The sequence below is a fragment of the Hemicordylus capensis genome, chromosome 2, assembly GCF_027244095.1.
Source record: "Hemicordylus capensis ecotype Gifberg chromosome 2, rHemCap1.1.pri, whole genome shotgun sequence".
Taxonomy (NCBI): Eukaryota; Metazoa; Chordata; class Lepidosauria; order Squamata; family Cordylidae; genus Hemicordylus; species Hemicordylus capensis.
Genome location: NC_069658.1, coordinates 312500969 through 312525846, shown reverse-complemented (window position 1 = coordinate 312525846; position 24878 = coordinate 312500969). Strand labels below are relative to the sequence as shown.

At 39.7% G+C, this 24878-nt stretch overlaps 1 protein-coding gene and 1 long non-coding RNA gene across 2 annotated transcripts in view; one reads left to right on the top strand and one right to left on the bottom strand.

The window, feature by feature from the left end:
• LOC128346098 (uncharacterized) overlaps positions 1 to 15073 on the top strand; it is a 59986-nt gene extending 44913 nt beyond the window's left edge. Inside the window, exon 5 of the long non-coding RNA XR_008316780.1 lies at positions 14945 to 15073. This is a non-coding gene — a long non-coding RNA (uncharacterized LOC128346098). The remainder of the gene's footprint in view (positions 1 to 14944) is intronic.
• The window catches only part of NUP210 (nucleoporin 210), a 182868-nt gene continuing 165767 nt past the window's right edge, over positions 7778 to 24878 (bottom strand). The window contains exons 34-40 of the mRNA XM_053299000.1: positions 22467 to 22590; positions 20944 to 21090; positions 17568 to 17818; positions 14179 to 14395; positions 13293 to 13388; positions 13115 to 13198; positions 7778 to 10479 (exon numbers count right to left, since the gene is read on the bottom strand). Of these exons, the coding sequence (XP_053154975.1) occupies positions 10373 to 10479; positions 13115 to 13198; positions 13293 to 13388; positions 14179 to 14395; positions 17568 to 17818; positions 20944 to 21090; positions 22467 to 22590 (1026 nt within the window). The 3' untranslated portion in view covers positions 7778 to 10372. The remainder of the gene's footprint in view (positions 10480 to 13114; positions 13199 to 13292; positions 13389 to 14178; positions 14396 to 17567; positions 17819 to 20943; positions 21091 to 22466; positions 22591 to 24878) is intronic.

The following is a 24878-nucleotide window of genomic DNA, read 5'->3' as shown; positions in this document are numbered from 1 at the left end:
TGCTTAGTTCATATCTTCAAAATGGGTCTCAGTGCATGAGGTAAGTCTCATATGAGACTAAATGTCCACATCAATGACTGATCCTCTGGAACAGGGATTCTCTATGTTGGGTCCCAGATGTTATTGGACTTCAACTCCCATAATCCCCAACCAAAGGCCATTGGGGATGGGGATTATGTAAGCTGAAGTTCAATAACATCTGGGGAACCAACGTTGAGATTCCCTTCTCTGGAAGACCTGCTCATGTGATTTCTCACCCTCAGCATGGGAGGGTGGGAATAATGTGTACTGGGCCTTTCAAAGCTCAGACATCGATGTAGGTACTATATAACTTCCCAACATGGCTACTGCAACAGGAATGCTTTGCACAGGGCACTTTTCAACATATGAACCAGGCTGGAAGTTTACCAAGTAAGATTACAATGTAGCAATTTGCCTGGTTGCATGTAATAAGAATTACCTCAACTTGACCAAGCAGGGAAAGTTGCAAAAACATTGGTTCTTGTTTTATTTCTTCCTTTCAGGTTATTAGTATGCCACAAATTATTGTGACAGCACAGATGGTACATTTTGAGTGCTAATGTATAATTATGCACATCTCCTATTCAGTACAGAAAAAGAGGACAGATCATTCTCAAAGAGGAATCTGTGTTTAATGAATTCTGGAACAGACCTCCGATGCATTACCTTCTAGCTGGTTTCAGGCCTATTTTGGAAATAGCAAGGATGGGTGAAGCACAGAGAGGCCTAGCAGCCTAGATATCACCTCACATGCTTGAGATTTCTGCAGTTGTGAGTCAAGGATAGGGGAGATCCTCAGACTGTGTTAGTCTGGTCCATGCATGCCTGAAGTGCAATCTAGATTCCAAAGAGTTTTGATAGAGTGGATGGATCTATTCTTGATTCTTCCAAAACTTTCCAGAAGCAATTTTCTTCATACCTAATTCATGATAGAACTGCTGAGTCCTTCTGCTTATTTCATGGGAGATAATATCAACCAGGGAATTCCTCCACAATATTCCATTCAAAAATAAGATTCTTTCTTTCTTTCTTTCTTTCTTTCTTTCTTTCTTTCTTTGTAAACCTCTTTGTAAACTTTTGTTGAAAAGCAGTATATAAATATCTGTTGTTGTTGTTGATCAATGGACGATGATAGAGATTTAATAAATTCAGCAATACAGGCTGACATCCAAAGCAATGCTGCACTAGTGCAATGAACAAAGATGCACACATGCAAGAAGGCCACATAGCTCAGTTGATGCTCAAGGTTGTATCTTGTGTTCTTGGTTCAATTACATAATCTTTGCATTTGTTAAAGAAGGGTAATGGGTAAATTCAAAGAGGCCAAATGTCTAGATACATTAAATGGCTGTACCTTAGAACAGTTGGTAATGGAACCCACCAGAGAAAAAAACAACCCTGGACTTAATCCTGAGTGGCGCTGAGGACCTGGTGGAAGATGTAAGGGTTATGGAATGAATAGGGAACGGTGACCACAATGCAATCAAATCCAGCATATATGTGAGTAGAGATCTGCCTAAGAAGTCCACCATGGGCATGTTTGACTTCAGAAGAGGAAGCTTCTCAAAAACGAGGAGATTGGTAAAAAGAAATCTGAAAGGGGAAGTCGGGAGGATCAAATCACTCCAGAGTGCATGGAGCATATTTAAATGCATAATAATATAATCTCAGTTAGAATGTATACTACTGTATTTATCTGAACCCAAGACTAGTTACCCCCACCCCCAAGTTCTTTGATGTTTGAAATCAGGGTGTCATCTTAAATTCAGAATCCTCTTCCTTTTGCATAAATAACCTAACATGTACTTAACCTCTATTATTTAAGGGGCTCATCTTAAATTCAGTGTCACCTTGTATTTCTGTAGCCGCTCCTAGGTTTTGGAATGCACTCTCCACAGAAATTCATGGTTTAAATACATTATTGGTTTTTGTGGGAGCCCTTAAGACTTATTTGTTTGGTCTGGCCTTCCAGGGTTTTTAAACTGTTTTAAATTGTTTTGTTTTAACTGTTCTAATTGTTCTGATTTTATGGTTTCATGTTTGATTTGTGAATGATTATATTTTGTTTTAGTTTGCAAACTGTAGAAATGTTAAAATAAAATAAAATAATAGGGTAACGGTATACCGAAAAAGAGAAAAGGTACACACAAGTCCAGAAGGATGCCAGCACAGCTAACATGTAAAGCCAAGGAAACTATAAAAGGCAAGAAGGCTTCCTTTAGAAAATGGAAGTCATACCTAAAGGAGAGAAACAGAAAGGAACACAAACTATGGCAAAAAAATGCAAGGAGACAATAAGGGGTGCAAAGAAATAGTTTGAAGAACATAGGCTAAAAACATCAAGAGGAATAATAAAAACATCTTTAAATGCATCAGAGGCAGGAAAGCTACCAGGGAGGCAGTTGGACCATTAGATGACAAGGAATTCAGGGGTGCTTAAGGAGGATAGGGATCTTGCAGAGAAGCTGAATTTGCCTCTGTCTTCACAATATAGAGCATATATGCCTTTTTCAGCAGAGGGTGAAAAACTGAGTCAAATAGAAGTGAGAACTCAAAAAGGGAACCAGAAGTGATCTAGGAAATTACAGGTCAGTTAGCCTAACATCTGTTCTGATTAAATTGATGGAAAGCATAATTAAAAATAAAATTGTTAAATGTACGGAAGAACAGGCCTTGCTGAAGGAGAATCAGCATGACTTCTGCAAAGGCAAGTCTTACCTCACTAACCAAGAAAAAAATGTTGTTTTGTGTGTCTGTTCATTTTCATGTAGAAAGATCTTGTTCAACTATTTGTGCACTTGTAATGAATTTTTTTCATTTTTGTTTGTTCATTTCACAAGTTTGCTCCCATTGGCTGATATCAAACTAACACAACACTGGTGCTCTAATGCTATGCTGGAGGTAGGGTGGAATGATTTTTGCTGATTTTCACCTCATAGGACCTTAGAAAGCTGTCTTACACGGAGTCAGACCATTGGCCCATCTGTCTCAGTATGGTTTATAGTGATTGGTAGGGGCTCTTCCAGGTTTCAGGCAGAAGACCCTCTCAGCCCTCCCTGAAGATACCAGGGATTGTACCTAGGACCCTATGCATGCAAGCAGATGCTCTACTGCTGAGCTATGGCCCCATCCCCGAAGGGGAATATCTTACAGCAGACCATGATCACATGTAACCCAAGGTAACCCTGCTTAGCAAAGGGACAATTCATGCTTGCTACCACACAGGGGTGTAGCTATAATTGAGCAGATGGGTTCAAAGAACCCAGCCCCCACAAGCTCCTGAGGGCCTTCCAGCTCCACCTTTCCCGAGTATTTTCTTCATTATCTTCCTCACTCTGAGGGCTGCCAAGGAGAGGGGTGAACACTCTCCCCTAGCTATGCCCCTGCTACCACAAGACTGGCTCTCTACCCCAAGTATATCTGGACTTTCAAAAAGCTTTTGACAAGGTCCCTCATCAAAGGCTCTTGAATAAAATTAGTAGTAAACTTAGTAGTTATGGGTGTAGTGGACAGGGTTCATGTGTGGATTAGGGGAGTAGGGGACGGGGTTCATGTGAATATTGAAGGACAGGAAATAGAGGGTAGGAATAAACTGACATTTCACAATGGAGAAATGTACTGTAAGAAGTGGGGGAAACTGTTTGCCAGGAAATTTAGTGCCTACAAAAGGAATCATTTCCCCCACACAGCACATAATTAATAGATGGAATTCTCTGCCAAGGGATGTGTTGATGGCCACCAGCTTGCATGGCTTTGAATGAGTCTTAGACAAATTCATGGAGGGAAGTATATCAATGGCTACTAGTCTTGATGACTATAGGCTATCTCCAGGTTCAGAGGCCAACTGCTTCTAAATACCAGTTGCAGGGGAGCAACAGCAAGAGAAGGGGCATGCTTTCATCTCATGATTGTGGGTTTCCCAGAAATACCTGGTGGGCCGCTGTGTGAAACACAATGTTGGACTAAATAGACTTTGGACCTGATCCAGCGAGGTTCCTCTTATGTTCTTATGATAGCTTTGCATAATTCCCTAAAACATATATGGACCTAAGAAGTGGTTTCACACCAGGAGACATGCCAAAGGTTGCACAAGCACACCCTGTTGTTTCAGTACAACACTAGCCTGGAACTCAAACTTGTGACTTAGTGGAAATATCTAGTGCAACATCCTAGAACTAGTGTAACATGGTTCCATGAGCGCAGCGTCAGTCTAGTTGCCAGCCAGTATCTGATTTTAAAGGACCAAATATCGCTGATTCAATTTCAGGATATTTCCCACTCAGTTTATAGTTCTGAGCATGACACAGGACAGGAAAACGTAACTATTAAGAAGAGAAGAAATAGCACCAAACACATTTTAGCTAATTTATGTTGCCTCAAGTTAGTACTGTAGCATCACCATTTAGTTCAGGCTGTAAATCCTTTGCAACAGATCTGAACCATTTTGCCAAAGGGTTAGAATAAAATCCTATACACTAATCCTGCCATGGTCTGGAAATGAAAAGCCACATAAAACCTGAGGCTAACTTTAATTAGGCAAAAAGGAGGTTTCAGAAGTCTATTGATCCTATGTAGATTCAAACCGGGGGAGGTGGAGAAAGATCTCTAGTAGGTTAATTTAGCTTAGGTAATTCTTAACATTATCTCCCATGTCCTTTTCTGAAGACCATTCATTAATTCTGATCTACTCTCATTCTTGACTGCAAGCTAACTATAACTCAGTAAACATCTTCAGCTTTATTAGCATGACTTTCTGATCCCTTTGAGGAAGGAGTTCATTCAATGACAGATGCCACAGTTTGACTAGGATTTTATCAGACTTATTTTAAGATGCCATGCCAGTCTCTTTTTTGTAATCCTTATTAATGCTGAGCACTGAACAAATACTCTGAACACAGAAGAGTTGTTCTTACACATGCTGTGACTTTCATACTTGAATGTTTTTTTTAAAAAAGCACATGGGGGAAGATTTTTGGAACAGACTAGCATTGTAGGGGAAAGAATTTATTGAACTATAATTTACTACATTCTGTCTGTGCCAAATGTACTTTCCAGCTGGAGTTTTACCAACCTGGGACTATGAAACCGCCTGCAATACTCTTGAGGGTACTTCCCACAAAACTATAGAAGTGGGTATACATTCATAATGTAGTGTGCATTCTCAGCTGCTTTGAGATAAAATTGGGTTAATTAGGAATAAGATCAGCATGACTTCTCCTATGTAGACCCATTTAATTTTAAAGGAATTCTCACAACAAGGGATAGTGTCAGCAGAAAGCCTGCCCCTCTACTCCCCCCCCCCAATTCTTTTGTTCATGCTGAAAAACAATGGCTTGCCATTAGGTACAACCCAATATGTGCAGGGAGGGAATAACACGAACTTCTTTAAATACATCAGAATCAGGAAATCTGCCAGGGAGGCAGTTAGTCCATGAGATAATGAGGGCATGTGAAAGGGATTATTAAGGAGGATATGGAGATTGCAGAGAAGATAAATGAATACTTTGCATCTGTCTTCACAGCAGAGGATACTGAGTGTAGACCTGTGCTGAACTGAGGTTCTCAGGGACAGAGGCTAAAGAACTGGGTCAGATAGATGTGACGAGAGATGACGTTCTAAACTGGATGGAAGAATTAAAAATTAACAGAGCTCCAGGGCCAGATGACAGCGACTTGAGAGTCCTTAAAGAACTCAAATGTGAAATTGCCAAACGCCCTGCAAAAAGATGTAACTTGTACAGGCTCTGTACCAGAGGACTGGAAAGTAGCCAATGTAGCACCGATTTTCAAAAAGAGATCCAGTGGGTATCTGGAAAAAACAAGCCAGTTAGCTTAACATCTGTGCTGGGATGGAAAGCATTCTCAATTATAAAATTGTTAAGTGTATAGAAGAAGAGAAGGGATTGTGAGCCCTTTGGGGACAGGGATCCATCTTATTTATTCTGTGTAAATCGCCCTGAGCCATTTTTGGAAGGGCGGTACAGAAACAGAATAAATAAATAAATAAATAAATATCATAATGCCCTTATACAAATCTATGGTGAAGCCACATTTGGAGTACTGTGCAGAGTTGTTGTCACCATATATGAAAAAGAACTAGAAAGGATGCAAATAGAACTGGAAAGGGTGCAAAAGAGGGCAACCAGGATTATCAGGGACCTAGAGCACCTTTCTTACAAGGAAGAGCTACAACACCTGCGGCTTATTAGTTTAGAACAAAGGTGATTGTGGGACAATTATGCATGGTGTGGAGAAAGTAAAGGTAAAGTTGTGTGGTTGAGTTTCATCCCTTTTGATATGTGAATCACTATGTGAACCTTTTGTTGAAAACGAGTATATTTTTCGAGTATATTTTTCGTTTTTGTTGAAAACAAGTAGTTTTTTTTCGCCTACTCCGTTCTGTGTTCTGGGTGCATAGTTAGAGTTAGGTTGGCCACAATGGCAGTAACAGTGCGGGCGGGGTGGTAATTTGATGGTTAGAATATCGGTGAGCACCCTTGGATATGTAAAAGGGTGATTGGTTAATCGCTCCTTTGTGGCCTGTGCGGCACGGGGAAAATGATTGCCATGAAACCTGCTTCAGGACTTCTCCAACCTTTGGGCTGCGCAGTCCGGGGTGGACGAATGCCTAGAAGTATCCAGATCCTCTCTTACAGAAGGGGGGGGGGTTGGCTTTGAAGGAATTGAGTGGGGCATACCTGCCCATTCCCGAGCCAGGGTGTGTCGCCCAGTAGGGTGAAGGGTAGGACTTCAGAGTTCTGACCTGCTTCTATTGGCCCGCACTGTTCTCTAATGGTGATTAATCACCTGGTGTTCCAGTCTGCCATGCCTGTGTAATAGTTAATAAAGTTGTGGCCCTTTTCATCCATATTAAGTCTACGTGTCTTCTTGAGCTGGGGTCTGGGGACAATGTTTAATTCGTGTTTTAAAATGTTTTTAAATTGTCAATTGTTGTGTTATTGTTTTTAATTTGTTTTAGCTTTTCATTGTTTTACAAGTTTGTTTTAATTGTAAACCGCCCTGAGCCATTTTTGGAAGGGTGGCATATAAATCAAATCAAATCAAATCAAATCAAAAAATAAGTATTCTTAATTAATTGATTGATTGAGTGATGCAATTTTGTTTTTCATCCCCCCCTCCCAAATTATGCAACCCCCTGCATAATGTTGGGATTATATTAGGGATGTGCACGGAAAGCTTCGGTGCTGGCAGGGGTAGCGCTTTAAGGCTGGGGGAGGGTGTACTCACCCCTCCCGCCGCATTTCCCCCGCCGGCACGTTTTTTAAAAGCCCCTCAGGGCGGCAGTGTTCCTCTCTGCCGCCCCGTTTTCCCCGTCGGCCGGAAGTGGCCAGAAGTCACAAGTGTGCGTGTGCCTGTTGTGCGCACGCGCACACATGGCAGAAGGGCGTGCATGTGCATGCAACAGGCGCATGCGCATTTGCAACTTCCGGCCACTTCCGGCTGACGGGGAAAACGGGGCAGCAGGGAGGAACACTGCCGCCCCGAGGGGCTTTAAAAAAACAACGCGCCAGCGGGGGAAATGCAGCGGGAGGGGTGAGTACACCCTCCCCCGCCCCTAAAGCGCTACCCCCGCCGGCGCCGAAACCGCCCCCAGTGCCAAAACGTTTCGGAGGTCTTCATAATGGCCTCTGGAACGTTTCGGGCACATGCCTAGATTATATTATAAAAATATTTCAGAAATATGTTTTAAAAGTTAAATGTTCATATTTAAATCCATATAACCAGTTCAAGCAACTGTCATGACAAGGCACATCTTTATTTCTCAACATCATGGCAAATAAATTATACAAATCCAAGTTAAAATGTGCCTTTTCAATAATACTTTACAAATACAACTTATGTCACAGGATTTTTTGGCACAACTTAAAAAAATTCTATTAAATATTATATTCACTAATGGGTCAAAAAAAGATTAAGCAGATTATTCAGTCACAACCTTTATGGCATTGATTAGATTAGATTAGTCAGTCACTGAGACTAATACAGCACTGCACTAGTGCTGGTGGGGGAGGGACAACCTCCTCTTCTTTCTGAAGTCTATTGTACCTGACAAAAATATGTCCCTATTTGGAGAGTCACAGTTGGCTTCAGAGGTAAGGTGAGATGGACAAAAATCACCCCTTACTTGTAGCATGTGCAGTATCACTACCAGCAAGCAATTCATTAGTCTAGAAGTCAGTCACTGTTAGTTACAATATTTAACCTGAAGTTTCAAGAAAAGGTTTTACGATACAGTTATCACATACAGTATTTTATACTACAAATGAAGAACTATGTTTATTCCAGGAAAAGCTTTAGAAAAAGTAACGTCACATTGTTCTTTCAGTCCTTGCCAAAATAAAAATGTATTTTATTAGCAGCTTTGTTTCCTGCTGGTTTGCAAAATGGCATTTGCATGATAACCTACTGCTTGGCCAGTAATAGCACTTTTGAAATTTGGGACCACTGTGCACTAGTGAAGATGTGGGTTAGTGAATCAAAATTTAGAAACCATTGCTCTCAGTGAACTTCAAGCTCTTTGCTGCTATAAGATCTCAAAACAATGTTTACAGCAGCTATAGTGAGTGGAAACTTGCAGCTCCTGGCAGCAGAGACAGAAAAAAGAAAGAAAAAGCCCACAATCAATTCCAATAATTCAAATGAAATGAGATTGTAATTGATTTTATCCAAGTATATAGTAATAGGTTGAGAAACTTAAGTTGTACATACATGCTGTAAAGTAAGTACCCATTAAACCAGCTAGGGATCATTTGTACCATTTATATCATGGAGGTGTGCATGTGTGGGAGAAACTATGTTCTGCCTGAAGTGAATAAGACTTCAATGGAGCACATGTTCAAGTATTGTTTCGCTTATGCATATGTTCACACCGGAGATTCATATATTACAGACAGCATAACAAAAATAACAAATGTTTGCTAGTTTGTGATAGTTGAACTGGTCTTTGGTCTGCATTTCTGGCTCAGAATTCAATGGCATTCAGAGCCCTTATGTGGCACTTGAAGGATGAAGCTGCTGATGCAGGTCACAGTAACAAGTCAGCAGATAGATACACAGAGAGACTCAGTTTCTACTGAGGTACTTGAGATTTGCAAAGAGATAATAAAGATGAACTGTCCTTCACATTTATATTAACATTCTTTTTTTTTTTGTATAGAAAATAAGTGGTTAAAATAAAGTCTTCATTTTTTTAAAAAAATGTTTGCATAGACATACAGTAGCTATAGCAAAGAGCATCATTCACAAATAAATGACAGATTCTTTATTTTTACAGCAGTTAATGAAGCAATTAATTTTGACCTTTTGTAAGAATAAGGGGTTTTGTTATGACTCGTATACAAGTATGCACAACTGTTCATGGTTATTATAGCCTAACTATTTTCTAAACTGATGTTGACCTTTTGTGAGAATAAGATGATCTTCTTCTTATTCAAACACAAAAAAGCACAATGACGCTTAGTTATTACAGCATAACTACATTCTAAACTGACAAATTGTAGATAAGGCATAAGGCTCAATAGTGAAAAAGGTATCAGTGCAGTACATTCATTTCCTGAGTTTCAAAATAAATTAATAAAATCAGAAACGATCCCTTCCCTTCTCAATTATCCCTTCCCAAACTAAACTAAAACATTAGTCTTTTAGAAGCAGTCTTCACATCTCTGACTCATGTTTTAGTTATTATGTCACTATGCTTTAATAATATGAAGCCTCATTATGAAACTATAAAAATATAATTTCCACAGGAAGTAAATGAACGAACGCAGTGCATCTGTACTGACACTGAAGAGGTATAATTAAAATGAACTGAAATATATAAAAGGCAGGGGGGAGGCAAGCTAGCTTAGCACAGATTCTGGTCATTACCCAGTAATTTTTCTTATCGTTTTGAGAATAATGACAGATAATAGATTTACAAAAACTGGCTGACACTGAAAAAAGCATTAGGAAGGTGGAGTAGGAGTTGTGCTCTCACAGTGAGGGCTGCTTCAAGCTCTGCTAAAGGCTTGTCAAACAGCAGGTTGCATGCACAGAGGGAAGGGATCATTTTCACTGCTCTCCACTCCCTCCAAAAGGTTCTTTGGCTTCCAGGAATCTGTCCTTGAGGGTTAAGCAGCCTAATGCTGTTCTGCATGTCAGCCACTGAACCCATCTCATACAAATATGGAAAACACACATTAAAAACAGTATATTTTTAATGTGTTGCATTCTTTCAGTAAAGAGATTTATATTAACGAGAGTAAATCTATGTTGACATATGTCCAGGTGGTATTGAACTACTGAAGGCACGACAAATCTGAACAGGGGACTGTGTAGAAAATAGCTTTCTTTAATGTGAAGCATAAGCAGGACTCCATAACCTGGTGCGAGAGCTGTTTTCTCTGCTTGATGGCGTAGGACTGAAAGCAGTTGCAGATGGAACAGGAAATCCTACAGCTATAAACAAACAAAAAACAAACACCCAGAAATTATTATATATAATAGGAGCATTGCCAGATTGTTTGTAGGCTTGGTGTAAGGCTCTTACTGGAGTCATGTAGACTTGGTTAAGGACTTAAAATGAAATGCACATGTTGGATACAGCTAGTACAATAGTGCATTACACCCTTCCTCCAAATCTCTGCAATTTTCCTATCAATCTGTCATGAATGCTCACATCCTGTGCAGCGCTGCATGGAGGTTATTCCATAGTGTGGAGAATGCTGCATCTTCCAAATGCAAGTTGTGCTAGAATGCACTTGGACAAATGCTGAAATTGTGTGAGGGAGATGCAGTCACATGGCTATTATTTTGAATGGCCATGTGATTGTGCAACTCCCTTGCACAATTTTGGCATTCTTGCAAGTGTACTTTAGCACAACTTGTATTTGGAAGATGCAGCAGTGCAAAAAGAAGAAAAAGAAAAAGAAAGGAAGAAAAAAAGAAAGCCCAAGGAGAGCTGCATGGTATGTGAACCATGGATTATTGTAGATATAAATCTTTTCATCATTTTTTTATTGTCAATAAATCGGACACTAGAAAATGTTTGGTTTTGTGTGTGTGTCGAAAATATGTTTGTGGGGGAGAATTATGGTCCTCACATTTTCATATAGGACTTTTTCATATATACCACTGATCACAAATCCCAGCACGGGATCCTGGAGATTCTCACTTCACCTCAATGATGCCAAAGATAATTGATCTCAGTGATCTAAAAAAATCATTATTTTAAGGCATTTTTCACCCCCAACCTGCCCCACTGCCACCAAATCTCTACATAAATTAAATCAAATAATCTGCCTGTTCCAGATGGGACTATAGTCCCCCAGAAAGAACAGGTACATAGTCTGGGAGTGCTCATGGATCCAAAAATCTCTCTGGTTTCTTAAGTTGAAGCAATAGCCAAGAGTGCTTTTTATCAATTTAAGAACATAAGAACAGCCCTGCTGGATCAGGCCCAAGGCTCATCTAGCCCAGCATCCTGCTTCACACATCATGTGCCTCTGGGAAGCCCACAGGCAAGAGGTGAGGGCAACTGAAATAAAATAAATAAATAAATAAATAAATTTAGAGGCCTCTAAATACCAGGTATCAGCTTCAGTTGATACACCAGCTACACATATTTCTAGAGATAAACCACCTTAAAACAGAGGTACATATGCTGGTAACCTACAGACTTGAATCCTGTAATGTGGTCTACGTGGGGCTGCCTTTGTACGAAGTCCGGAAATGACAATTAGTGCAGAATGCAGCAGCCAGATTGGTCACTGGGATAACCTGAAGATACTATATAACACTGCTTTTAAAAGAACAGCACTGGCTGCTGCTATGTTTCTGAACAAAATACAACGTGCTGATTATCACCTATGAAGTCCTCAAAGGTTTGGGTTCAGGATATTTAAGAGAGCTGTCATGAACCCTCCTGCCTATTAAGATCATCTGGGGAGATTCGGCTATGATTGCAACTGGCTTGTTTGGTGCCAACTTATATTGTGCTTGTATTTTAAGTCAGATCTATGTTTTTATATTCTAGCTTAATATTTTAATTGTGTAATTTTTATAGTCCTGTTTTAACTTTTCTGGGTGAACTGCCTTGGGATTGTTTCAATGAAAGGCAGTATACAAATTTAGCAATAAATAAATAAATAAAATAAATTTGGGCCGGGCCTTCTCTATGGCTGCCCCCAAGGCTCTGAAATGCACGCCCTGTCAAAATAAGAGCTTCTCCATCTCTGGCTGCCTTTAAAAACATCCTTCAGACACACCTGTTTAAATATGTTTTAACTAAAAGCCTGAGCAAACAGGTGTGTCTTAAGGGTCTTTTAAAAGGTTTTAATTGCTGCTTTTATTCTGTAAAACCATTTTAATTGTTTTTATTTTGTTTTGTGGTTGCTGTGTTCTTAAATAATGTACACCACCTAGGGATAAACACCAGGTGCTTTATAACTATGATAAATAAAATAATGCAGAATAATTAACAAACAGGAAAACTTCTGGAGTCAGAATTTCTAAATGACTATTCAAATTTTTAGTAGAAAAAGTTAGCCAGAATCAGAGTACCCCCGATAACCTTTAAATACTGTGATAAAAAGGGAGACCCGATAGTGATGGCTACTTCAGCCTTTCTGGCATGTAAACTGGAAACTTTAGCCAAAAGACAAGTTACATAAATCAGTGAAAATACTCTACTATATAAATACTCATTATATATTATAAATAAATAAATACATACATACATATATATTGAAGTATTCGATGACCATGTAACAATGGTGGGTGGACATGCACCTAATGCAAATAGGTGCATGACTAGACTGATCCTTAGTGTCACCACTAATTCCACTGAAGTCAGATGATCCACAGCTAAATAAGAAAGCTGGACATGACTTTAGATCCACATTTGATAAGTTTTAGTATCCTACCAAGTACAAGCTGTTCCACTTTGCTCCAGCAACCATCTCTGTGTCAAACACCCTCTTTAAATGCAGTATCTATTCTTAATTCATGGCAACCTCTATGAGAAACATCTCCTTTGATGCAATATTCACGATAAACAGTTTATTTCTCTTTTAACTGGTTAATATTAGCTTACTGTTTTGCCTGTGCTGAGGAGATGTCCTTGGGATAAAAGCTGGATGCATTTTCTGTTCTTTTGGTGAGAACATGGCATAGTGAGCTGAAAGACATTGCAAAATGAAAGCATCTAAAATCAGGGCTCAAGATGTTCAAAAAGCAGGGGGAAATACTTTTGTATCACTTGGCTCTCTTACCTATGATCATAACAGCCATTCCTGCCAGCAGTGCAAAAAGTGTGAAAAACATGACTTGATAGGAATCAAGGAAGTGTTCGAATAAGCTGACTCCATCTGTGGAATGGATTGAAAAGAACAGATACTGATACTGATTTTATAAATAGAAATGTATCTTTCTAATATGAATGCAATTGCATCCATATTTTGCATTCTTTGTTATGAATGTTTGTTTGTGTTAATGTCATATCTATTTAAACAGCATGGGTGCATTTGGTTATGATAGTAATTACTAGAATGTACTTCTCAGTGATAGCTGAAAAAAAATATTGAAATGACAATACAAATTGCTTCCAAAGTCCCAAAACACGAATCACTCTTGAAAGTGGTAAGCCATTGCCCTAAATAATTTATAATTGTGAAGTATTATTGATGAAGACTATTGTACTGTGTTTCCTATGAGATCTATGATGGATGAGAAGCCATGTTGAGACAAGAAACCAGAACTCATTCCCATGTGTGCACCCAAAGCACACCCAAGCCTTGTGGCTTCCACAATTTTCTCTTTCAATTGCAGTTGCTGTTTGCAACCGATGCTATTCTGGAGGTCTGTCAACCTTGGGAGAGATTTTCGCACTGCACAGGGGGCTGCTATAGGAACAAGGAGCTCAGAAGCCTTGGTGCACGCATACTGACATGGATGTACTCTTAACTCTCTCGAACTGAGAGATGAAGAAAACCTTTATGCCAAACTGTTCTGACAGTGGCAAACAAGCACATTTAAATAGTATAATCAGTTTCATAAATGAAATATATGCCACCAGTCCCAAACATGCCAAAGTCTAGAAGAACAGTTCCGATATTAACAAAATGAGACGAGAGAGAGAGAGAGAGAAAATATACTTACGTCTCACTGACACCATTCTGTCAGATACATAAATCATTGTCACTGGGATAGTGATAGACCGGTCTGTCTCTGTGCTTGATATTGTAAGTACGGTAGATAAAGACCCTTTGCTTGTGAGGCTGGGATCTGATAAACTGACTGTATATGTTACATAGCTAGGAAAGCCATATGATCTGTCCTTCTCGAAGGCCACTACCATAGGTGAGCCAGATTTCACCTGCAAGATAAAATGTATTTCTTATGGAGAATACCTAGTAGTCTCTCTTCTTGAATATAGGTAATAATTTCTTCCTTGTGTGACAGGTTTTTTTTATTGCCTCATTTGTTGGACATCCCTGTTGCCAACAGGGATGTTCAAGAAAAAAATTGTTTTGTGTGTCTGTTCATTCCCTGTGAATATGAGGGGATTATCTTCCTAGGAGGCCTTCAGGAAAGCCTTCAAGACCCATTTTTTAGCCTGGCTTTTAATAATATTTACTTTTAATATTATTTTAATCTGCTTTTAAATGACTTTTGATTTTAATCAGTATGTATTTTTCATTTTAGTGTAAACTGCCCTGAGCCACTTTAGAAAGGGTGATATATAAATCGATTAAATAAATTTTAAAAAATGCAGAAAGATCTTTATCACATATTTGTCATGAAATTTGTTCATGTTTGTTAATTTTATAAGTCTGTTTCCATTGGCTGACATCCAGACGAACAGCACTGGTTCTCTAATACTGTTGTGAGGCAGAAGTGATTTTAGTGGATCTCTCCCTCACAGGAACAAAGGAATCAGACCATTGGCCAATTCAGTATTGTCTATACTGATTGGCAGTGGCTCTCCAAGGTTTCAGCAGAAGTCTTTCCCAGTCCTACATAGAGATGCCAGAGGATGAACCTGGGACCTTCAGCATGCAAGCAGAGGCTCTACCACTGAGCTGCGACTCCATTTCCTAAGAGCAGCATCTTACAGCAGACCGTGATCACATGTGGTCACTCACTGAAATGCAAACCAAGGCAAGCTCTGCTTAGAAAGAGTGGACAATTTATACTTTCTACCCTAAGACCGGCTCTCCACCCCTCATTCTTGAGTCCACTGTACCTGCTAAAAATATGTTCCTGAGGGTCATGCAGCAAAGGGGAGATTGACATCTGGATGTCAGCCACTAGTTTCCATTGAGAACCATCAACATTCTTCCTGCCTATAATATTGCAGTTTTCCATCCAATACACATGAACTCCGCAAGTATTTGAGGATTTGTTTAAGAGATCAAGAATGCCAAATTTCACAGAGATAGAGCCAAATGAGCCAATTTTAAAGTATATTAAAAAGGGACCTGCAGACACAGTCTAATTGCTATATAAACTAATGGTATAGATAGAAATAAAAATTGAATAGCATGATGCTAAATCTGTTGAATCTTGCAAGCTGTATTTATTCAAATAAAATTATTTTAAGTAATAATAAGCCAAGGCAAGGAATACAGCCCAACAACAGCCCTCAATTAGCTAGAGCAGGCTTCCCCAACCTGCGGCCCTCCAGATGTTGCTGAACTACAATTCCCAGCATTCCTACCACAATTTATTGTGGCTAGGTATGCTGGTATTGTGGCTAGGTATGCTGAGATCTCACCACTGAGATCTCACAAACCCAGAATATCATCATGGTATAAGAAAGATGGGATATCATCAGACTGGGAAAAATGGATTAAAAATATGTTCTGCTGGAATTAGAAACAAGCACCAAACACAATTCCCCTCCCAACCAATGCAACTCCCGCAGAAAGATGAAAAGACCACATCTTCCATGGGTTTTATATTTCTACACATCCCTCCCTTTGCCACAGTGTACCACGGTTTCTTCAAGAAGCCTGTCATTCTTAGACACTTCAGCAAGAATATGTTGAAATTTACAATTTAAAAGTTTCCTTTGTCAAGTTTTCCCTGCTCTGAAGGAATATGTTCTGCTGGAATTAGAAACAAGCACCAAACACAATTCCCCTCCCAACCAATGCAACTCCCGCAGAAAGATGAATAGACCACATCTGCCATGGGTTTTATATTTCTACACATCCCTCCCCTTGCCACAGTGTACCATGGTATCTTCAAGAAGCCTGTCATCCTTAGACACTTCAGCAAGAATATGTTGAAATTTACTATTTAAACGTTTCCTTTGTCAAGTTTTCCCTGCTCTGAAGGGGATGATTTGTATTCCCAAATCAAGGGAATGAAGCAGGCACAAATGCCTAGACAGATCACTGCTCCCTTACAAACAATTGCTTTATGGCTATTGTGTTTGACTTGGATAAATGCCGGACAGAATGGTGGGTTCTGCTTGTGCCATTTGAATATGAATCCTAAAATGAATGCATGCCCTTAATTGTCAACTGCTTCTTTCTAAACTAACCTACAGCTTCAACAAGATGTGATAAAGTTAAAATGTTGGTGGTAATTTTTGCCATGGTTTCAGTAACTGAATATAACTTGAGCATTTTTAGCAGCAGTAGTAGTAGTAGTAGTAGTAGTAGTAGTAAGAGTAAGAGTAATAGTAGTAACAACAACTACTACTACTGTATTTGTTAGCTGCCCCATAACAAATTGTTCTTTAGGCAGTCCACAACACAACATTAAAACATCCAATAAAAATATATAACACATCAAATTATGATACCAAAAAACCAAACAAAATACAATACAAATCCATTTAAACACTTTTAAAAAGATCAGTTTTAATAATGCTTGAATTCTGCCTCACACCCATGGGTACGTTCACATGAAGATGAACTTTAATTAATAAGACTTCTAATTTTATTAGCTTGCTAATATAAACTAATTGAAGGTGAATTTGCACAGGAGGCCTAAAATAACATTCATCCAATTAAAGGATATTAAAACTGTAATTTTATATATACACACACAGATGAAAGCCTGAGTCCATCTAAGTTAATATCTTAGCTTTGACCTCATTTCAGTGGCCTCTCTAATGAATCTAAACACATTTCAAAGTACTTAAATTTTTTATTTTAAACTTTAACACTGACTGGCAATATGACTTCAAAATTTCTGTGGCTGAAAACCAATTTGCTCTGACTTTTCAATCTAGATAAAAGTTTCCATAATTGAAAATATGAACATAAGAAGCTGTGTTATTTTGAGCCAGACTATTGGTCCATCTAGCTCAGTTTTGTTAAATACTGGCAATAGCTCTTCAGGCAACCATCTTTTCCAGCATCTCCTACCAATGTTTTTCACTGGAGATGCCAGGAGTTAAACCTGAGACCTTCTACATGCAAGGGATGTGATTACTAAGTTAATGCCCCTTTGTTAGAGTGGTGTACATAGTAAACGTATATTTGCTCATTAAGACTCTCAATATTAGTAATACAGTATATGTCAAGACTTACCTCAAGGTTTTCAAGAATGTCAATGGCTCCAAAGATTTTCACATCACAATTTGTGTAATGATTACTTAAAATAATTTCAGTCTGATTGGCATAAAATCCTGGATTAAATGGCACTTCAGCACTGATCTGCTCGGCAGAGATATGGCTGTTCTGGATCGCAGCTGTTACCACAACAGTGGTTTTGCTCATACTCATTTGCTTTAGCTGCCTGTCAGCAAGCCTGTGCATTGTGAGGGAACAAGTGTAATGTCCTAAAAAGGGGAAATAGTTTGAATGTTAATAGCTTCTGTTTATTTTTTCTCTGTGTTTCAGACTACATGACAGCACAGTTAAGTGTTCTGCCTCCTGATACTAACCATGCTTAGAATTCTAGATTCAGATAATTTTAGAATTGGAAGGGAACCTGGAGGTCTTATAGTCCAATCCCCCTGCTCAGAAGGTAGTCCAGTTAAGGAAAGTCTTGTCATGAAAACACCCCAATCAGTACCATATCCAGAGTTTTCCTGCTGGGCTGTTTTCATTTAGCACTGTAATTCTAGCCAATTGTCAACATCATTAAGCTTTTCTGACACAATTGTGCCTTCATATCCTCATGTTGCTCGTTGTTACTTTATTTTTATGTGCTAGGTAGTTATTTTCACTCTCAGTGTTATTACTCAGAATTAGGTTAATATGATAAATAATGTAATGGAGCATGCACTGAAGACCAGAGTTTTGTTAGTGAAAGTTTTACGAGCATTAATGCTGAGAAATGTAGTAAATGTAGTTTACAATGCCAAAAGTCACAATCCATTTTCAGAAAGTAATTGAAACTGAATTCCCTGTGTTTATCACAGCAATAGGGGTTACCAAACATGCTCAGGAACATTCATTGTGTTAACAATGAGGCACTAACAGAGCATCTTCGCTTCATAAATCAGCCTGTACTGCTAGTTCCCTTTCGTTAGGTTAATCTTGCAGAGTTTCCAAGAAACTTGTAATCTAACATCTCATACGAGGGAAGCAACAGAGAGTGGGAAAGCCTATGGAGGCAATGATAAACAGGGTGTAGTGATAGTAAGGCTTTAAGGTAGGACCAGACCTCACTTAGAGCAACTGTTGGGAGGATGAGACTTTCCTAGTAAAGAAAAAAGCCTGGGAAATTAAAAACTGAAGGATCAGTCCAGAGGAATGGGTGGGAACTGCACACACAGCCACCTACTGGAGAGGAGAAAGCTTTGCTTAGTTGGTTAGTTCTGTCCCAGGAGTGCTCCAAGGAAGCAGCTGGCTGAGGAGCTCCTGGGGAAATGGGAAGGCCACAGCCTGTGAGTAATAAGTTAGACATGTGAGGAAAGTTATTTTCCTTTACTATGTATCTTGCTTGAAATACAGTAAAATTGCCAAGTTAATGAAAACTCTCTCTTACAAATCTGCCTTATGAAAAGACAATTGTTCTTAATGCATAACTTTTCCTTTTAATCTAATAATAAATCATCATTGGTGAAGTGTGCTACTCTTCATTTTGAGTCTTCGTTAGTCACACGTCTTTGGAGGCTAGGACTGCTCAGCCCATCTAGGGAGGGTTTTGCCACTTGAACCTCCTCCAGGAATCTTATGTGGAAAGAGTGGTTTGTCCCACATTAAAATAAAGTGGATGGTGGCAGCCTACTTGAATCCCTTGCAGTCAAGGATTCATCCCAGTGAACTCCCCGCTCTGGCTCTGGTAGGAGTTATGACACAGGGGAAGAACAATGTTCAGCTGCAAACATTTTGGCTGACTTCCAGCAGGAGATAAGGACTAAGGAGCTGTCCTAAAGGCTTTATGGAAAAATGGGCTTGAGGAGGAATCTAAGGCAGAGTATGGCCCAGTGCAGATGATCCAACAAAGCTGCTTTTTGTTGGATTAGAACGTGGCCATATTCCAAACCTGTGTACTCTTTCTCCCCCTTCCCTTTTCTCCTCCCTTCATTCTGAGGCAGGAAACCTGTTAGTTAAACCACAGCTCCACATGTTGTCTGAATCCAGGGGCTGTGTATAAACGAAGTCTACAAATCAGGACATAAAGCCAGAGTCTGATACTGGTTTCATATTAATTTGTGAACTGCAAATTTGTGAACTGCAAATTGAACTACATTATCAAGAAGCTGAAAAAGCCTGAGTAAAAAGATGGGTTTTAAAATATTTTTTTTTAAAATTGTCAGAGATGAAGAGGATCGTATCTCAATAGGGAGCGCATTGCATAGTTCTGGGGCAGCAACTGAGAAGGCCCGTCTCCATGTGGCCACCAGACGAACTGGCGGCAACTGGAGACGGACCTCCACGGACGACCACAATGGACGGTGGGGCTCATAATGAAGAAGATGTTCTCTCAAATACCCAGGGCCTAAGCCATTTAGGGCTTTATAAGTTATAACTAGCACTTTGTATTTTGCCTGGAAATCTATAGGCAGCCAGTGTAACTCCATCAGCAGAGGTGTAATGTGGTCTCTCCGAGATGACCCAGAGACCAACCTGGCTGCCACATTCTGAACCAACTGAAGTTTCCGGACTATGTACAAAGGCAGCCCCACATAGAGCACATTACAGAAGTCAAGTCTGGAGGTTACGAACAGATGTACCACTGTTTTGAGGTCATTGATCTTGAGAAATGGGTGCAGCTGGCATATCAGCCGGAGCTGACAGAAAGCACCCCTGGCTACCGCCTCAACCTGAGAAACCAGGGAGAGGTGTGAATCCAGAAGTATTCCTAGACTGCGAACCTGTTCCTTTTGGGGAAGTGTGACCCCATCTAGAACAGGCATATCAAAATTGTCTCTGGAGTTCTGACCCCGCACAATAAGTACCTCTGTCTTATCTGGATTCAGCTTCAGTTTATTCTCCCTCATCCAGCCCATTACTGCTTCCAGGCAGGCATTTACTGTAGGGAGGATATGCCAGCTCCTGAAGAAGTTGACATGGAGAAATAGATCTGGGTGTCATCAGCATACTGGTAACACCAGTATGGTATGGTAACACCATGGGAAGAAATAGTTTAACTAACCAGGACATTTTTGTCATAGTTCTAGGCTGAGGAGAGGGTGAAGAGGGGAGGAACACACAGGCTTGGGAACTGAACTTTAAGCTATCATTCAGAATCCAGAAACATATGGTTTTTGGATTGTCTGAACTGGGCTTCCATGTGTATACACCCACAGTGTTTCATTATATGTAAGCATGTTATAAATCACTTATTTTTAATCCTGAAAACAGTAGTAACTATAACCTATGAATTGTGGAAAAAATATTAATATACATTGTCAAGATCTGGGTTTTTTCTTCTACAATATATTCAGAACCATTATCAGAAAAAATGGCTGCACATTTAACACAACAATTTTATTTGGTACTTTTACCTTACCTGATACTATATCAAATCCAGGCTCTGCTATAAAAAATTCAGAGGCTGGGAAATCAAATGCATCATGGTTGAAATTTAGTTGGCAACTGATACATGACTGAGGCCTCATTTCTTCAATAACTTCAGTTTGAGCAGGTGAGCATTCTCCTAAAGAATATTGTATAAAGGAGTTAAGATACAATAGAAAACAAAAATGTATTCTGGAATTAGATATGGTAATACATTTCATGTCACTCTATAATGTTTCTTATATTTTTAAGGATTTAAAGAATTGCTGTTGATTAGAATTAGAAGACTTATACAGGTGCATTTTCTCACCTATGACTTGAAGCATTTAACAGTAAAAGCTTTGCAACCATAATTATTGGAAGCGAATGAGGTATAAACTGTTGTCAGGTCATATTGAACCACAGGCAAATTTACTTCATTTAAACTTTGGATCAAGGCCTTGTAACCTAGAAAGTCTCATGTACTATGGAAATCTAGCTAATGTGTTTGCCAGAGGTTGTCAAGAAGATGAATGGTATCATTTATTACTGGATTGAAATGGGGCATTAATTCCACTGGAAATGTATTCAGTACATCAGGAACTGCTGAACACTATGCATTGCATTGTTAAATTACACTTGCATATTAATCATTAAATTTTAAACTTGCGTTAGAAACCATTAGTTATGCTGTAAAATCTGCCACAATTCTAAACATTCTTGATGATAACTTTAAGACAAATAGATTCTGAACCAAAACATAATAATGAATTAATAGTTATTTGAAAGGGATGAAGAGGGGTGTGTTAAATGGTCACAAGCCTGGCAGACAGTTGGGCAGTTCACACACTCATTCAGCCAGAAATTGCATTTTTGTGGTGGATGGTGTGGGTAAATGCATTCTTCTCCACTGATGCTATCTAGGCATCATTGAGCAAGAGCTCCACACGTAAGCTTGGACATCACCAACAAGACTGCATGATCTTTCTCTGTGGAGGAGGAGATCACAAGAAACTGAGCTTCCACCCATATGTGCCTAAAAGCAGAGTGCCCAGCTCACATCGTGCCTTGTAAATGTGGCAGGGAGGAATGTGGGCACCAGCTCCCTCTGCTGCAGAATAACAATCCTTGGCCTTGAGGCTGTTGGTCTCCAAGAAAACTTTCAAAGCAGCAGACCTCACGGAATGACTCAGAGGTAGATTACAGAAGAGGTGCAAAACATGCCTGAGCCAAGACAGGTACAAATTGAATAGCACTGATCTTGGTTGATGTTCCTCCACAAAAAGATGGGTGTTCTGCTAAAACATACTCAGCTTAATCGATTCCGCTACCTTGAAAAATTATATACGCTCTAAAATATTTCTTCAGACTTCTTCCCATAATAAAATATAAGCAGCTGTACGAACAGACAATTCACTGACATACTTGGTGTAATATTGACACATTAGATGAATGTTACCATAGAAAAGCAGAGGATGGTGATTGATTGTGCAAACCTTGGACCAAACAGACAAGCAGAAAGATTAATAAGGATACCTTTCAGATTTTTATTTCGGTGCCCAATTATAACTATAATTTTGCAAGTTGAATCATCCTGCAAGCTTGTTTTCATTCCACTTACATGAGTAGCTACAATCCTTTGAGGTACATTAATCAGCACCTTAAAAGAAAAAGAAGAGATCTCACTATAACTGACTGTGGAGCTAAGAAAATGGTCAGTGCTGCAGAATGAAATTTTGGTTGCAATCCTACACACACTTAAGTTAATCTAAGTACCATTCATTTGAGTGACACATCCATGCACAGGATCTGGCTACATGGCAGTTGCAAGATGGATATTTTCCTTTATGTTAAACAAACATTTGATTTCTTGTAAAATAATGAGGCTGTTCAAATAACTGAAAACAGGATAGGACAAGTGTCCTACTCAGATCTGGGAGATGAGTATGCTCCCAATTTCTGGTTGTGTGGGAACAAACAACTAGGTAGGAGAAGGGAAAAGTGACTGTGTGGAAGACAGGAGCTAGGCAGTACAGAGCTATCCTACCCAGCTATTATACCCAGCATTTGACCAAGGTAGGAAGAAAAGCTGTTCTGCCCAGCTCCTGTTTCCCACATGATCTCTCTCCTCCTAGGTAGTTGTTTGCTCCCACACAACCAAAAACTGGGAGTATGCAGAGCTCCCAAACCTGAGTACAAACACTTGTCCTACCCAGTTTTTGTTGTGTGAACATCCTCAATGCATTTTTCTCATTTTAGAATATGTTGCACAAAGGTATCTACAATTCTGGAATTTACTTTTGAAATGCCTATGCATTTCCCAATAGTGAGTGAGACTTCTAACATTTTTTCTTGTAAGAGGAGACTCAGGAGAGTACTTCTTTCCCTTAATAATGTATTATAAAATCCTTCTAAAACTAAATTTTCAAATGTGGTATAGTGTGAAGAGTGTGTGTATATGTGTGTACACATGTGCATGCTCATGCTGTTTAAGGAACACAAGCATATGCCTGCTGGATGTAGAGAGCTAGTTGCATGTTTCCATTTACTGTGTGCAATAAATGCTCTCTATATGCATTCTAAATATATCATACTGTTTCATATGCTATTCTCAATTTTATTTTATTTTTAAATGGATGTTTGTATAAAGAACAGGACTATAGAGAAGAGAAACAAATGCAAGTAAACACAAGTCAAATAAAATGAAACCCAAATGAAGCTGAAATAAAACAACAAATATTTTCGTGTAATAACACTAAATGCAGAGTAAAATTGTACTATAGCTTAATCTTGTTAGTACTGAATTTAAATGTGTTGTTTCATTCAGAAGAGAATATTGCTTAGCCAAAAGCAATTTAGAACTTGTAAACCCTTTAGCCATGAAAACAAATGAACATAAGACTAAAAGATCAAGTAATAAACATATTAGGTGCAGCGCTGCCTCACTGACGTTTGCTGCTTGAAGCAAATGCCATGAACCACCGTCCCCCTGAGCCAACCCTACCCTTGAGCTGAGACAGGTGCAGATGCTGCCCTACACTGTCTCCAGCCCTCCCTGCTCACTGGTCCGCATGCTACCCCTGTTTCCCCTCTGGTCTCACTGTCTGGGGAGGTGCCACCTCTGCTTGCTGTTTGTATGCCACACGCAGCAGTATGAAGTATGCTTCAAGAAGTGCCAGCTTCTTGGCGGGTCACAGTACAAAACAGGATGCTGGACTAGATGGGCCTAGGGCCTGATCCAGCAGGGCTGTTCTTGTGTTCTCTTTACCACTCTGTTGCCAAGTTAACACTAGCGCTCTCTCTCTCTCTCTCTTTTACTGCTGCCTCTTTCCTCCAAGCTCCAAACCTGTCTGATTTGTCTCCAGACAAGTTTGGTCTTTGGGGTTGAGAGAGGGAGGGAGAAAAAAGGAGATGGCACTGGCTTTTTCTCTCTTTGTTGCTGAACTACTAAGCCAACACCATTGTTTTCTCTCTCCCACACTCCCACTTCAAGCACCAAACTTGTCCAGAGACAAAGCAGAAAAGTTTGGTCTTGCAGAGCAGACAGTGAGGGTGGGGGTGGGATGAGAGAGCAAGAGAGAGAGAGAGAGAGAGAGAGAGAGAGAGAGAGAGAGAGAGAATGCATGATGCAAAACTATGGCAAACAGGAGAAGCCAGAACACAAAGCTGGCAGTGCTCAATGTGTCTTCCATGCTGCCCTCACATAGTTTGCAAACAGGAAGCAGTGGCAGTTTTCCTCAGAAGGTGAGGCTGGGATGGAGAATACAGGTGGCATGTGGGCTGGTGAGGGAGGTAAAGCCCAGTGTGAGGGGTCAAAAGACTGGGGGCAGCAACAGGTAGGTAGGGCGATACTTAGGGAAGCATGTCCACTCTTGCCGTCCCATGGCACACACTTGCAACCTGAGGAACAGTGTTCCTTCTAAGGCGTGTGCACATGCACATGCTCAC